This window comes from Mastigoproctus giganteus, chromosome 2 (genome assembly GCF_048544385.1).
Source record: "Mastigoproctus giganteus isolate SK-2022 chromosome 2, ASM4854438v1, whole genome shotgun sequence".
NCBI classification, from domain to species: Eukaryota; Metazoa; Arthropoda; class Arachnida; order Uropygi; family Thelyphonidae; genus Mastigoproctus; species Mastigoproctus giganteus.
This window is the reverse complement of record NC_143576.1, coordinates 209215189-209230320: the sequence shown is the minus strand read 5'-3', so window position 1 is coordinate 209230320 and position 15132 is coordinate 209215189. Positions and strand designations below refer to the sequence as shown.

At 38.1% G+C, this 15132-nt stretch overlaps 1 protein-coding gene across 3 annotated transcripts in view; it reads right to left on the bottom strand.

Annotated features, from left to right (window-relative positions):
- The window catches only part of LOC150090018 (pleckstrin homology domain-containing family G member 4B-like), a 1014666-nt gene that overhangs the window by 2699 nt on the left and 996835 nt on the right, over positions 1 to 15132 (bottom strand). For all 3 annotated transcript variants that reach the window (XM_090389713.1, XM_090389714.1, XM_090389715.1), the window contains 2 exons: positions 3957 to 4172; positions 695 to 876 (listed from right to left, as the gene is read on the bottom strand). In XM_090389713.1, the coding sequence (XP_090245839.1) occupies positions 695 to 876; positions 3957 to 4172 (398 nt within the window). The remainder of the gene's footprint in view (positions 1 to 694; positions 877 to 3956; positions 4173 to 15132) is intronic.

Sequence of the window (15132 nt, the reverse complement as noted above, 5' to 3'; positions counted from 1 at the left end):
TTGGGAATCAGACTGTTAGATAAGAAGAGAAACACATGGATTAGGTAGCAAACTCAAGTAAAGGACATTCTTATCAAAACTAAAAAACTAAAATGGTCTTGGACAGGACAAATAGCTCGAAGACATGATGACAGATGGACTAAGAAATAACAGAATGGTACCCAAGAGGAGCTAGAAGAAAACCTGGAAGACAAAGGCGGAGATGGATAGATGAAATTCATGAGTTTGTGGGTAGTAAATGGATGGCCGGTGCTCAAATCAGAAGGAACTGGAAAGTTGCTGGAGAGGCCTTCATCCTGCAGTGGATTGAAAATGGCTGATGATGATGAGGCTATAATGGCAATAAAAGTAATAGAAAGTATGAAAAGAAGCAAGTGTAGATGAAATTAGACCTGCAACGTTGAAAGCTGGAGGGAACAGTGTTAAAACACAGTTATTTGTATTATAAAGAAGTCATTTAACAAAAGTAAAATTTAGAAGAGTTAAGAAAAGAAATGAAACAATATATAAGTACATATACTTCACATTTTATCCAGCACTTTTGATCAAATTTGCTTAGTTTGGGATACTACAGTATTCCACAATTTTCACGTATGTAGTTAAAGAATTCTGTAAATAATTCTTTAACTTAGAAAATAAGACAGTATTTGTAAACCTACTAAACTTAATGTAACTGTTAATGAAAAACTTTTACCTCTTCTAAGGTTTGCTCTTCTCCAGGTGAATTAATAAATTCTGGAGTTGTGGCACTGGTAGATAATGAATCACTAGATAATAAGCTGTCACTCCTTTCAGCTTTTTTATGACGTGGTTGTGGTTGTTCTGTATCTAAAGGACTGTCTCCGGCCATACTAACATCTGTACAAAATCCACTCTCTGTTGAAATGAAATAAAATAAAATAAAATAAAAAAAGTTAGTAATTTCAAACATGCTACAAATCTATTCTTGATGTAATGCTGTACAACATTATGAACTTTATTAATTGGCAGATTCAGATTTAAGGCTTGTAATAAAACAAAAAAAAAAAAAAATTCATCGAGAATGTATATCACATTACTGTTATTTTTTATGAAAACCTCAAACATGAAAGGTATTAGATGCTATATGTGCTGCCCTATTAAAATATTAGATTACATACCTAAAGCATGTAGTTCCACCAATGTTGTGGCGATGACAGCCTCAATTCTGCATGATATGGACTTGCCATTGCCCCTAGTGATGTTATTCAATTCCTGTTTGAGAATGATTTTGGTAGTGTCAGATTTGTCGCTGCCAAGGCTGACCTGGATCATCTTTCCAGATGATAAAATAAATTCTTGGAGGAATTTAAGTGTGGCAACTGTGCAGGGCATGGCAGATGCTGCATTCTGCTTTGCGTACTATTCTAGGCAATTCACTGCATGTAAGCTAAGTCACCGCTGACATGGGTATTTTGGGTTGAACCTAGTCTGAAAAAATGTGCAGTATCCACTATTACTCTTCCCAACATCACTACCAATGAATTTATTTATTCACACATGAGAACCTTGCAGGTTGCAATACCATTGTACAGACCCTGCATGCTTGTGTTGGTGGAAGTAGGCTCTTGGCATCTGGTGTTGACAGATTTTGCCATTTCCATCTGTCTTGGTAATTTTTTGCATACATGGAAGGATAGATAACTATAATCCTGGTTATGGAGTATCTTTTATGCACTGAACTTGTTCTCAGTGCTGGTTTTGTCCCAGAGCTCGGTAATCACTGATTGAAGATTCTGGACATTGTTTGTGCCTATACGCCGGGGAATTCTGCTATTGTCCATAACAATGTGGCACGGGCACCTATTTTTATAAGTTTAGTTTACATGATTTAATCACAGCTATCCTAAAGGAAAATAATAATAATTAAAGAATCATCGATGCCATGGAATATGAAGAACACATGAACTAACACAGAACAGGAATCAATGGCAGTGTGGAAAGAAGTATGTCTAATAAAACTTTTATCATGCTTGATTCAAGTAAATCTTATCTTGTTTCCACAAAATGTTTTAAGCTTATGCAATAATTGAAACACACCAAATAAGCTGTTGGTGGATACATAAAAAAATATTGTAGTTCATTAGTGAGGTGCATCTTATAAATTAAAACTGAATAGGGTTGGAAAAATAGAAATAGTGGATGCTGTAGTGTTTCTTCAATTCTACCAATCCAGATTTCATGTTTTATCCATTGTAACAATCCAAAACAAGAATGCATCTCCTTCTCTTTGTTGCCATTACAGTTGCACCTTTGCAAGTCTATAAGAGTGCTACTTCTACACATCAGTCAAATAATGAACCCCACATGACAGAATCTTGCACATCCTTACGACGTGCAGCACTTAACTTCAGTATCAAGCTAAAAGGTTGTCTGCTACTGCCTACTTCCAACAGAAAAACCACCATTATGAAGAGAAAGCATTTGCTTTCTGTTCATAATAGTGGTTTAATAGAATATTCCAGCATTCCACAGCACCATCTTATAACAATCTTATAGTTAACCATAAGATCATTATTTGACTCAGGGGTACTTCCTTATACTGGAGAAGTGCCAATGCCTTTTCCAATCCACAAAGTGGAGGGTAGACCTAAGGATAAACTCTAATACTTCTGGAATGTTGGAGCCTTCTGGCTCCAACATTCCAGAAGTGTTCACAATAGAGTATAAGCAGATCCAAAATTTATCAAGCACTTTTTCTGTGACATTACAAGTTTGATCTTGCAGTGTGGACTAATAACATTCTGCCTTCTCTCACTCAACCATCCCTTTATCCATAGCAGTAACTTGCCCTTAAAGCCACAGTGCTCCATTTTATACAGCAGTGTTTTATGTGCAACAGCATTAAAAGCTTTCCTCAAATCCAAAGTATATGATATTTTTTGCATCCAGTTCCTTTGTTACTGCATCATTTTATCCAACCAGATTGATCAGATAAGATCTCCCCTTAACTGATCCATGCTGTAACAGCAGTATAATTGCATTCCTGTCTAATTGTCTTTCATTACTTCTTTAACCAGTCACTCCATTATTTTCCCTGGAATATAATCTAACATGTCTGTAATTACTCATGTCACCTTAGTAATTATGCTCTCATAATTATGGTTAAGGGTCTGCTTACCTCCCTTGCTGCCTCCCTTAATATAATTTGATAGATATCGATCCCAAGTGCCTTTCTTATGTTTAATTTTAGCAATTTCTCTTTCACTTTCATCTCAGTTATTGCAAAAGCAATAATTAGCTACCTGTTAGGGTTTGATAAACTTCTGGCATCTACTTCCATAAAGAATTCCACATATGTGAATGTAGATGCAGAATACTTATTCAGCATATCAGCAATCGTCAAAATTTGAACCATCAATATCAAGTGGAATAATGTGATTCAAACCCTTCTAGTGTTTACAGAAGAAAAGAAGTCTGTGTTATTTTTCTTTGCATCCTTTGTCAAAGATGTCTCATAATCTGCCTTAGCTTGCCTAATATCCTTTGTGATTGACTGTTGTTGTTGTTGTTATTTGGTTTTTAGGAGCATTAGCAACTAAGGCCATATTGCTCCGGGATATGCGGTGGTCATTCCCTGACCTTTCCGCATCCTCCGTATTTGGTGGTGACGGGCTCAAACCCTGGTCTAATCAAGAAGTGTGTGCTACGCACTGCTGCTCCTTCCCACCAGGCTACGGAGGCGCCGTGATTGACTGAAGATTATATCTACCATAGGCTTCTCTATCACCTGATAATCTGTGTTTTCAATGCATTTTTCTTCTGTGCTATGAGTACATTACTAAGGCTGTACTGTACATTGATGATGCAATAATTTAAGAACAAATTTCATCAATATTTTATCTGATGCGACCACTAAAATTAGTTATAATTTAGGAATTATAAGTTTCTGATGAAAATGGACTTTAAATTTACTACTGGCAAATACAGTTACTTACCTGTGGAACATTGTGACTGCTGAGTCAGAGACCTATGGAGAGGACGAGGACTATCCCCGGGTTCAAAACCCAGGTTCAGAGCCCCATAGAATGTAAATGATGACTGACTGCTACCTGACGATGAGGAACTGCTCACGGAGATAATGGAGTGAGGTCGCTTATTATTACGAAGTTGGTCAAATGCTGACACTGCAATAGAATTTCGGAACCTTGGCGCTAAAAATACAAAATAAGTTATATTCATACAAAAATATTATGGAGAGAATGTTAAAAGTAGAATGTCACTGATGTTTATGTGAATCACATATAGTAAAGATTACTATACTGCACACAGTAGATTTGAGAAGTTCACTTAATTTTTTTAAATCAAAATTCATAAGTATTATTCAATTTGCATATGAATTTTGATTTGATTTTAGTTTTAAAGCCATACTCCGAGATATCTTTTAATTGTAAGTTACAGATCTCCATATTCTACAAAACCTTCTTTTAGAACATAATGCCATTTCAACTCAGGGGTGTGCACAATGAGTCTCCAGCAGTATATGCCATGAAATTTTATACTGAGTGAGAAAATGCTTTCCAGTTATTTATTGCAAATAGTGCACACACGTTCAGTATCACAATACATTTTGAAACAAATAGTAATATATAATTTATTTGGAATACATATATAGGGGTAAAAATTTTTAATTAAATTTAAAAAAAAAAACACCTTCCCATTCATTCAACCCATCTGGTCACTCCAAATGTTTGTTTAGTTCAGCCTTAAATTTATTTAAGCTATCAACTTCCACAACAACAGAAAGAAGTCTGTTCCAGCAATCAACTACCTGCTGGCTAAAGGCAAACTTCCACACATCTATTCTATAACTGTCTTTCCTCAATTTGAATTTATGCCCCCCTCAGATTCTTAATCTGAGCAAGCGGATGTATCCCATCAGCATCGAGTCTGATCAAACCATTCAAGGCCTTATACACCTCAATCAGATCACCTCAGAGGTGCCTAGTCTCCAGATGCTGCAACTTGCAGGACTTGAGCGTTTCTTCGTAAGTGCACCCTTTTGTTCCTCTCACCAGTCATGTTAGCATTAGCATTAGTAGAGGCATTTGATGCAAGAAAGCAAGCTTATGCAGCATCAGCCAAAAAAAAAAAAAAAAAAACCACTTCCACTTCACCCCTCTGTTCGTTCAAAATATCTGTCCAGCTGAGCCTTAAACTTATTTAGGCTATCAACTTCCACGACAAGGGATGGAAGTCTGTTCCACCAACCAACCACCCGCTGGCTAAAGGCAAATTTCCGCACGTCTATCCTACATCTGTCTTTCCTCAATTTGAATTTATGCCCTCTCAGGTGATTATTCTGAGCGAGAGGAAGAATCCCATCAGCATTGAGCATGTTCAAACCATTCAAGGCTTTATACACCTCTATCAGATCACCTCGCTGGTGCCTAGTCTCCAGACACTGCAATTTGCAAAACTTAAGCCTTTCTTCATAAGAGCACCCCTTTGTTCCATTCACTAATCTTGTTGCCCTTCTCTGTACTCGTTCCAGCAGCTCTACATCCTTCTTGAAATGAGGCCTCCAGACCTGTATACAGTACTCTAGGTGTGGCCTGACCATTGCCTTATACAAGGGAATAATCACCTCCTTATCCCTGCTAGAAAAATTCCTATATATCATTGACTGCTCAGAGAACTTCATATTTGCCTGCACAACCACCCCCAGGTCCCTTTCATTCTCTACCACTGTCAGTGTAGTACCACAGAGTTGATACGTTGCTCTGGGGTTGCTGTTTCCCATGTGTAGTACTTTACATTTGTCAATGTTAAACTTCATTTGCCACCTCTCAGCCCATCTGCTCAACCTTTCCAGATCCTGTTGCAGCAGCATAGTGTCAGTAGTGTCCTTGACAACCCTACCTACCTTTGTATTGTCTGCAAACTTCGACATTAAGCTTGATATACCCTCATCAATATCATTTATGAATACAGAAAACAATAATGGACCCAACACCGAACCCTGAGGGACTCCACTAATAACATTAGTCCACGACGAGCAGTGTCCATTGATTACCACTCTCTGTCTTCTCCCCCTCAGCCACCCCTTTATCCACAGCAGCAATTTGCCTCCAATGGCACACTGCTCCAATTTGTGCAGCAGTCTTCCATGTGCAACAGTATCAAAAGCCTTTCTAAGATCCAAGTAGTCAGTCCTCGTATAACACGTGTTTATATTACACGAATTCGATCATACACGATTTATAAATAGGGGAACGATATCTTATATAACACGAACCGAATTCGCTTATACACGATTCGCCTTTGTGTTTACAAGAAATGGCAGTCGAACGCAGAATCACCCAAACCGAACGCAACACGATAGGAATGAAGAGAAGATTCTGAAAATGTATTTACGTTTTTTATATCAGTGAAGGGGAAACATATTTCACCATAATAACGTAAAAACCCACACAATTCCAGCTATCGGTATTATCGCAAATGCAATTAGATCGAGTTTACTACCAGTTTATAACAGATTCCACTGGCAGAAACGTAACTGGAAATTGTTTTTATTGTTTTATGGTAGTAACCCCTAGAAATGTGCTTTAGTAAAATGTGAGGTGTTAATAGTGTGTCTCTGCCTTTACGGTGTTGTTTATTCAGTTGCTACATGTGCGCAGCTTTGTTTATGTGTATCAAGCGTGCCTCCTCGTTTTGTAATTTTGCTTTATTCACTAAAAATGAGTAAAATGTGTGAAAAGGAAGCGTCCTGGTGAAGACACTACAGATTCAGAGAGAAAAAGAAAAGCAATATCGATAAACAGAGGCGGACTGGATCAAAAATTCTTACCCGGGAAAATTTATAGTGGCCTCATACTACGGTTTATGGCCAAAATCACTCCGGCCCACCGGGGTTTCGCCTCTGTCGATAGAGAAAAAATATGAAATTGTGAAACGCTTTGAGCGAAATGAAAGACCATGTGATATTGCACGTGCTACAGACCTAAATGAGGCATCGCCGAGAATTACAAAGAATGCAGAGAAAATAAAAAACTTTCATAGCAGGAACAACTCAAAGTGTAATTAAAATCCATTAGATTAAGACACAAGAATTGGAAGAGATGGAACGGCTGTCATCTGTTTGGATAGAAAACCAAACAAAAAACAAGTTTGCTTACGATAGAAGCAAAAGAATTAGCAATATTTTATTACGTAGTAGTCGTAATAAAATACTTACGTATTTATAGTGAATAAGTTGTAATAAAATACTTACGTATTTTATTACAACTTATTTTTTTACGACTTTATTTTATTATTAAATAATCGTAATAAAATACGTAAGTATTTTATTACGATTATTTATTGTGTTTGGTAATGTTTTGGTTACAAATGTGTGTTCAAACTTGGGTGGTCGGCGCCTAACCCCATTTTTCCCATAGGGCCTGTTGTTTATATTGCACGAGGGTTTCTAGGAACGCAACTATCGTGCTATACGAGGACTGACTGTGTATAATATCAAAGTTATTCCCTGCATCCAGTTCCTTTGTGACTGCATCATAGTATCCAATCAAATTGGTCAGGCAAGACTTCCCCTTAACAAAACCATGCTGTGTCCGAGCTATAGCTGAAGTCTGGTCTAAATGATCCTGTAGTGCTTCTTTAACTAGTGCCTCCATTAATTTTCCTGGAACAGAAGTTAAACTCACAGGTCTATAATTACTTGTGTCAGCCTTTGATCCTCCTTTGTGAATTGGGGTGACATTTGCACATCTCCAGTCTGTGGGTACCTCCCCTGAGTCCAAGGAAGCTCTCATAATTATGGCTAAGGGTTTGCTTACTTCCTTTGCTGCCTCCTTTAATATAACTGGATAGATCCCATCCACCCCGGGTGCCTTTCTTGTGTTTATCTTCAACAATTTCTCCTCCACTTTACTCTCAGTTATTACAAGATTCTCTAGCTTACTGCTAGAGTTGAATACACCTCTGGCTTTCCCCTCGCTAAATAACTCCTCATGTGTGAATGTCAATGCAAAATATTCATTTAGTTTGTTAGCTACCTGAGCAGGATCATCAACAGTTGACCCATCGATATCAAGTGGACCAATCTGATTCATCCCCTTCCTTCTAGAGTTTACATAAGTAAAGAACTCTTTGCTGTTTTTCTTTGCATCCCTTGCCAAAGATTTCTCGTAATCTGCCTTCGCCTGCCTAACCTCCTTTGTAACTTGGTTACTATCTATCATAGGCTTCTGTGTCATGTGTTAATTTGTATGTATCCCATGCATGTTTCTTCTCTGCCATATGCCTCATCAGTTCATCTGACATCCATTTAGGCCTAAACCTTGAACAATATTTCTTAGTTGGTATGTATAGCCTAGTAGCTTCCAAGATAAGTTCTTTGAATGCTTCCCATTTTGCATTTGCTGTTGGTAACATCATCAGTTGGTCCCACTGTATAGAATTTAAATACTGTCTCAGTCCATCGTAGTCGCCTTTACGAAAGCAATAACCCTTCCCTTTACCCCTAATGGTAGTTACCTCTTTGAGTAAATCCCACTTCAGCACACTGTGATCACTGCCACCTAGTGGTTCATTTATCTGCAGATTCTTAATGCATGAAGAATCACTGCTGATAATCAAATCAAGAGTATTCTTCCCTCTAGTTGCCTCCTGAACATGCTGATGTAGAAAACAATCATCCAATAAATCCACAAAAGCCTTGCTAGTGTGTGAGTGACCAGCCCCCAAATTCCAGTCAATATCTGGGAAATTAAAATCTCCCATTATAAGATTCTCTGATTTACTGGCCCACTCTATTTCCCTGTACAGTATCTTATTATACTCATCAGAGTCATTAGGCCTATAGCACACTCCTACTCTCAATTTTGATCTCCCAATGCTTATGTCACACCAAACTGACTCGACACTGCACTGTCCAGCGATGTCCACTGGCTTCACTTCCTTGGTTTTTATGTGTTTCTTAACTAATAGAATAACCCCTCCCCCTTCCTATCCTGTCCTGTCTATCCTTTCTGTAGACGTTGTACTCCCCAAATTCCAGTTCTGCATCCCTTATATCTGTGTGACACCACGTCTCTGATATCCCAACAATATCTGCCTTTGATGTTTTGAGCAATACCTCAAATTTATCAAATTTATTTACTAAACTCCTAGCATTGGTGTACACACAAGTATACCTGCACCTGTTTCTATTCTTAGCTACCCTAACACAACCCATGTGTTTACTTGTTCCGCAATGGCTCCCAGCAGTCTCTGAAATACCATGCATCTTGTTTTTCAGGCTTCTGCTCATTCTAATAGAAGCAGTGCAAGAATCTCTTTCACCTCTGCCAGTGGCTACTGTCAATCTATTGGTCTTTGTCTCCCCCCAAGCAAAAAAAAAAAAAAACCTTGGGAGGTGCAATATGGCCACAGAAGCCGATGCGCCAACAACTACCAAATCAAAAATCCCCCCAAGCTAGCAGTTTTCCGACCCACCTAACACTGCCTCGATAGCATCAGCAAATATTCTTGCACCCTTTCTATTTAAGTATATCCCATCCCTGTAGAAGCAATCTCTCCTGTTAACAAGTATAGTCCAGGTTGAAAAAAATTCTACCCCTTGAGTCTTGCACAATCTTTCGAGGGCTGAATTGATCGACAAGGCTCTCATCATATACTTCCTCCTATCGTGTCTGGGCAGAATTGCAGACACTTTCAAATTCAACCCTATTTCACGGCTTTTTTTCAACAGTGACCTGTACTTGTTAAGCAATTCTGCCGGTCTCCTACTCTTGCTATCATTAGTGCCAATGTGTACAACTATATCACCTTTTGTGCCCTTAAAAGATGATATCTGCTCTACAACGTCATTAACCTTTGCCCCTGGCAGACATACCTTGGTCCTGTTCCACCTATCCTTTTTACAAAGCATGTTCCCCGTTTCCCTGACAATAGAGTCACCAACAACTACTAGTTCCTTTGGGACCAGCGCATCCTGCCTTGGGGGTTGCCACTGTGTTGCGCGACAACCAAGTGCAAGCTCTGGCGTTGATGTGGGCAGCTGAGAGCTTGATGGGCCCCTCAATTTAGTTCCTTCGAGGGCATCCACCCTGTCCTTCAAGCTCTCATATAGGCCCATAAGAACGCTGAGTTGTTGCCTGATTTCGATACACTCCTTGCATCGCACGCACACACAAAGACATCCCCCATGGCAATATCATGTCCCGTACCTGAATGCTCCACAAACATCATGCAAGCTGTGCATTTTAGAAGGCTGTGATTCAGAAGGCAACTGCCCCCCTCAGTTCTCCTCTGAGCCACAGCACTTCCATTAGCTTGAGCCTTTTGTTTTGCTGCTCTGGTCTGAGTCATGTTTCTCTTAATTTAAATAAAATTTCAATTTCAGTTTATAACCCTAAATTATCTCCCAACACAGTTATAATGGGATATATATTTTTTAGTGTCAAGTATTAATTATCTCCGAGTTCCCTTTATATAACTTCCGTGTCAGTTATGTATTAATTAATTATGTTACGTTTGTAATCTAAGTCGGTATATGTATTTAGTTAAAAGTACAATTTAAATGCCAACGAAGTTCAAGAAGTTTAATAGATATTACCGATCACTGAAAATATTATAACCTATACTATACTAACGCTATCTAGGTTCGATATATGACGATCGTATGACAAAGACAAAGGCGGGAAGTTACGAACGGTAATCTATGGACACTTAAGTATTAATTAACTTTCAAATCTCGCTGTCTCAATTCAGAATAAACTAACGATCCTTACTAGGTCTATAAGCTACTTACAAAAAATAATTTAATGTAAAAAATATTCAATAAGCGGCTAAATATGGCTAAAAAAAAACTTCTCGTTCAGCGGAGTTGCGACTTGTAACACGTGTATACTCTTACCGATACTTTTATGCAATTGCAAGGCTGAGTAAAGAATAAATACACCAAATTATTAATACACCAAATTAATACACTGCTCATCGTGGACTAATGTTATTAGTGGAGTCCCTCAAGGTTCAGTATTGGGGCCTTTATTGTTTTCTGTATTTATAAATGATATTGATGATGGTATATCAGGCTTAATGTCCAAGTTTGCAGACGATACGAAGGTTGGCAGGGTTGTCAAGGACACTACTGACACTATGCTGCTGCAACAGGATTTGGAAAGGTTGAGCAGATGGGCTTCGAGGTGGCAAATGAAGTTTAACATTGACAAATGTAAAGTACTACATATGGGAAACAGCAACCCCAGAGCAACGTATCAACTCTGTGGTACTACACTGACAGTGGTAGAGAATGAAAGGGACCTGGGGGTGGTGGTGCAGGCAGATATGAAGTTCTCTGAGCAGTGCAGACGAGCTGCAAGAGTAGCTCATGGTGTATTGTCAATGATATATAGGAATTTTTCTAGCAGGGATAAGGAGGTGATTATTCCCTTGTATAAGGCAATGGTCAGGCCACACCTAGAGTACTGTATACAGGCCTGGAGGCCTCATTTCAGGAAGGATGTAGAGCTGCTGGAACGAGTACAGAGAAGGGCAACTAGATTGGTGAATGGGACAAAGGGGTTCTCTTACGAAGAAAGGCTTAAGTTTTGCAAATTACAGTGTCTGGAAACTAGGCACCAGCGGGGTGATCTGATAGAGGTGTACAAAGCCTTGAATGGTTTGAGCATGCTCAATGCTGATGGGATTCTTCCTCTAGCTCAGAAAAATCACCTGAGAGGGCATAAATTCAAATTGAGGAAAGACAGATGTAGGATAGATGTGCGGAAATTTGCCTTTAGCCAGCGGGTGGTTGGTGGGTGGAACACACTTCCATCCCTTGTCGTGGAAGTTGATAGCCTAAATAAGTTTAAGGCTCAGCTGGACAGGTATTTCGAACGAACAGAGGGGTGAAGTGGAAGTGGTTATTTTTATTTATTTATGTTACTTTTTTTTTTTTTTTTTTTTTTGGCTGATGCTGCATAAGCTTGCTTTCTTGCATCAAATGCCTCTACTAATGCTAATGCTAATTAATCAGAAAATCACAAAATAATGCTATACTGCGAAATTTAAATCAAAAGTTTTAGAAAAACAATAATTTCAAATCAATAAATAAGAAAAATCCACTTAGCGGCTTTGAACACGTCTGGCCCCTACTAGCCTCGTCAGCAGACTCCTGCCCTTCTCTGTACTCGTTCTAGCAACTCTACATCCTTCCTAAAATGAAGCCTCCAGACCTGTATGCAGTACTTAAGGTGTAGCCTGACTACGACCTTATATACAAAGTGATAATCACCTTGTCTCTGTTATCAAAATTCCTATATATCATTGCTAAACCTTCATGACCTGCTCTGGTAGCCCATCTGCACTGCTCAGAGAACTTCATATCTGACTGCACGATTACCCCCAGGTATTTTTCATTCTCCACCTCCCTGAGTGTAGTATCACACAGCTAGTATGTTTCTCTTGGGTTACTGTTACCCATATGCAGTACTTTGCATTTGTTAATTGTGAAGTGTAGAGGAAGGAATAAAATGGTTGTAAGAGCTACTTACAATATATGCTGCATTATTTTTTATTTTAATCCATTATTTCAATTAGGAAAAAATCTTATCAAGAATACTGAGACAACAATTGCACTGCACTAATTTTAAATTATGGTAATTATTTGAATTCTCATCAAGAATATGGGGACAGCTGGCATCTGTTCATGGCACCCAAGAGCTTGTCAATGTCCTCCCTGAAATTCAGTCACTGATTGTGCCAGTGACAAATGTGGTTAGCTTCAATAAAAGGGACATAAGTAACGTGGTGAATGTGCTGGAATTACACAATGAGCTGACTAACATGAATTGATTGAGTTAGAGCAAAAAAAAGGTAAGAGTGCAAAAGAAATGCAACCTGAACCGTGAGTAAAATACCATAATAAAAGGATGTCGAGGCCTTCTGTTTTTCAGGAAAGAGATGCTCATTCTTGTTGAAGATGATTGTGGAACAGAGTGACAAGAAATAAGTCAAGGACCGAGTGTTCTTTTATTCTGCTTCTATCGTTCAGACTTCCATCCTTAAAATGTGAATGATTTGGTATGCATGAAATACATTTTTATATATATGGTACAATGCCAACCGGGCTGGCTGGGTGGGTAAAGTGCCTGGCTAGCAACCCAAAGGTCGCAGGTTCGAATCCTGCCTCGGGCTTGGATGAGAGTAGAAAATGAAAAAAAAATTTTGGGAGGTGCAATATGGCCACAGAAGCCAATGTGCCAACAACTAACAAAAAATAAATACATGAAATATGGTACAATACATATATGTGTATTTTTATTATTTTAATACTGATTTGTTTAAATTTTGTTTTAATGAGTAGTTAAGTGAAACTTAAATTAAGTAGGCATGTACAAAAATTGTACCATAGGAACACATCTCCCCTTTATAACATATAAATGTACATATGTAAAATAGTCTGATTTATGTCATTTTGATATACATTGTATTCATTGGTACACATCCCCAATAAATTTCAAGCTACTTGTATACAAGGTGTACACAAAATTCTAAAGGAACTGTTCTAATCATGGTCATTAGTGGTGGAACAAGGTATACATAAAATAAGTTTTATTTATTTTAAGGAAATACTTTGGCACAGACTTTTAGAAAGCATGATCGGGGTGAAATTGACTCAAAAAATTAATGAAAGCTACAAGAGAAAAAGAAAGAAATATTTGTGGCTAAAAATATTTAGATTTGAGAATGAGAGACAAATGTTAGTCTTCTTGTTTATTGTGTTATGTTTTACCTTGAAGGAATTTAGGTCTTCTAAATAAGCTTCTCGTGGTTTGCCAACTGTTTTGCAATTGAGTATCCAGTTTTCTCTCTGACCTTTCACTGCAGGTGATGGTATATGACTGTCTGTCTACTAATTTCTCAACCAATGCAGGTGTTCCACAAAGTTCAGTTCTTTCTCCTACTCTTTTCTTCTTGTATATTAATGACTTTCTTCCACTGGCTGAAAATCCTATCCATAGTTTTGCTGATGATAACAAATTGCATTCCACCTTCCTGTTTGAGTAACCTCCCTGCAGAAACAGCTTCAACTCCTCAAATATCTGCTACCAATTTCTTAAGTGGGGCAAAGATAACTTAGTTGATTTCAATCCTTCTAAAACTCAGTCCTGTCTTATATCTCGCAAAAAGGATTCTTCTGCTCCTATGCTTATCTTTGATGACACTCAGATTTCTAGACAATATCTTTATTAGAGATTACCCTGACTTCTAATCTGTCTTGACATAAGCACATCACAAATATTGCTTCCTCTGCATCTGAAAAACTTGGTTTTTTCTTTCATTCTCAGCGTTACTTTTCTTCCAAACAGCTGTTCATTCTGTACAAATTGCAAATCTACCCTACCATAAAAATACTGTTTCCACATCTGGGGTGGTACCTCCAAAATCTCTCTCAGGCTTCTAGATTCCATTCAAAAAAGGACAGTTAGGTTAATTAATGACTCATCTCTAACAAAGTCTCTAAACTCTCTGTCTCACAGATTTTTCTTTTACACAGATTTCTTTCTCACAGAGTTCTGTTTTTGCTGCATGCCTTTTCTACAGATACTTCCATGGGCACTGTTCTTCTGAATTGACTTCTATAATTCCCGCTCTCTCTCTCTCTCTCTCTTCCAAACCAGTCCGAGCCACTACCAATCAACATCCTTTTACCGTCCAACTTCAAATTTACAGAACCAACTTTTTTTTGTTCCTCATTTATTCCTTCAACGTCTGTTCTTTGGAACAACCACCCTTCATACGTATTTCCTGAAAATTACAGTCTACAGATAGTCAAGTGTAACATCAACAAGTATCCTCATTCTTCTTCTCAACCTTCAACCCATGCACGGTACTAAGAACTATAGGCTGTAATACCTCTTGTGCTTCTCACAAACAAAAAAAAAAAAATAATAATAAAAATGTGGCAAAACATTTTAACCCAGAAGTGGATACTGAAGATGTAGAAAAGTTCCTGGAATTTCATAGAAAAGATTATAACCAATGATTTGACTCAGTTGCAGGCTTGCATGTTTTGTAAATCTTTATAGTTATGGACAAACCACCATCATGAGAAACTATGATGAAGGTGGAAGCGACAATTAGGGGTCAGAGGATTCTGAT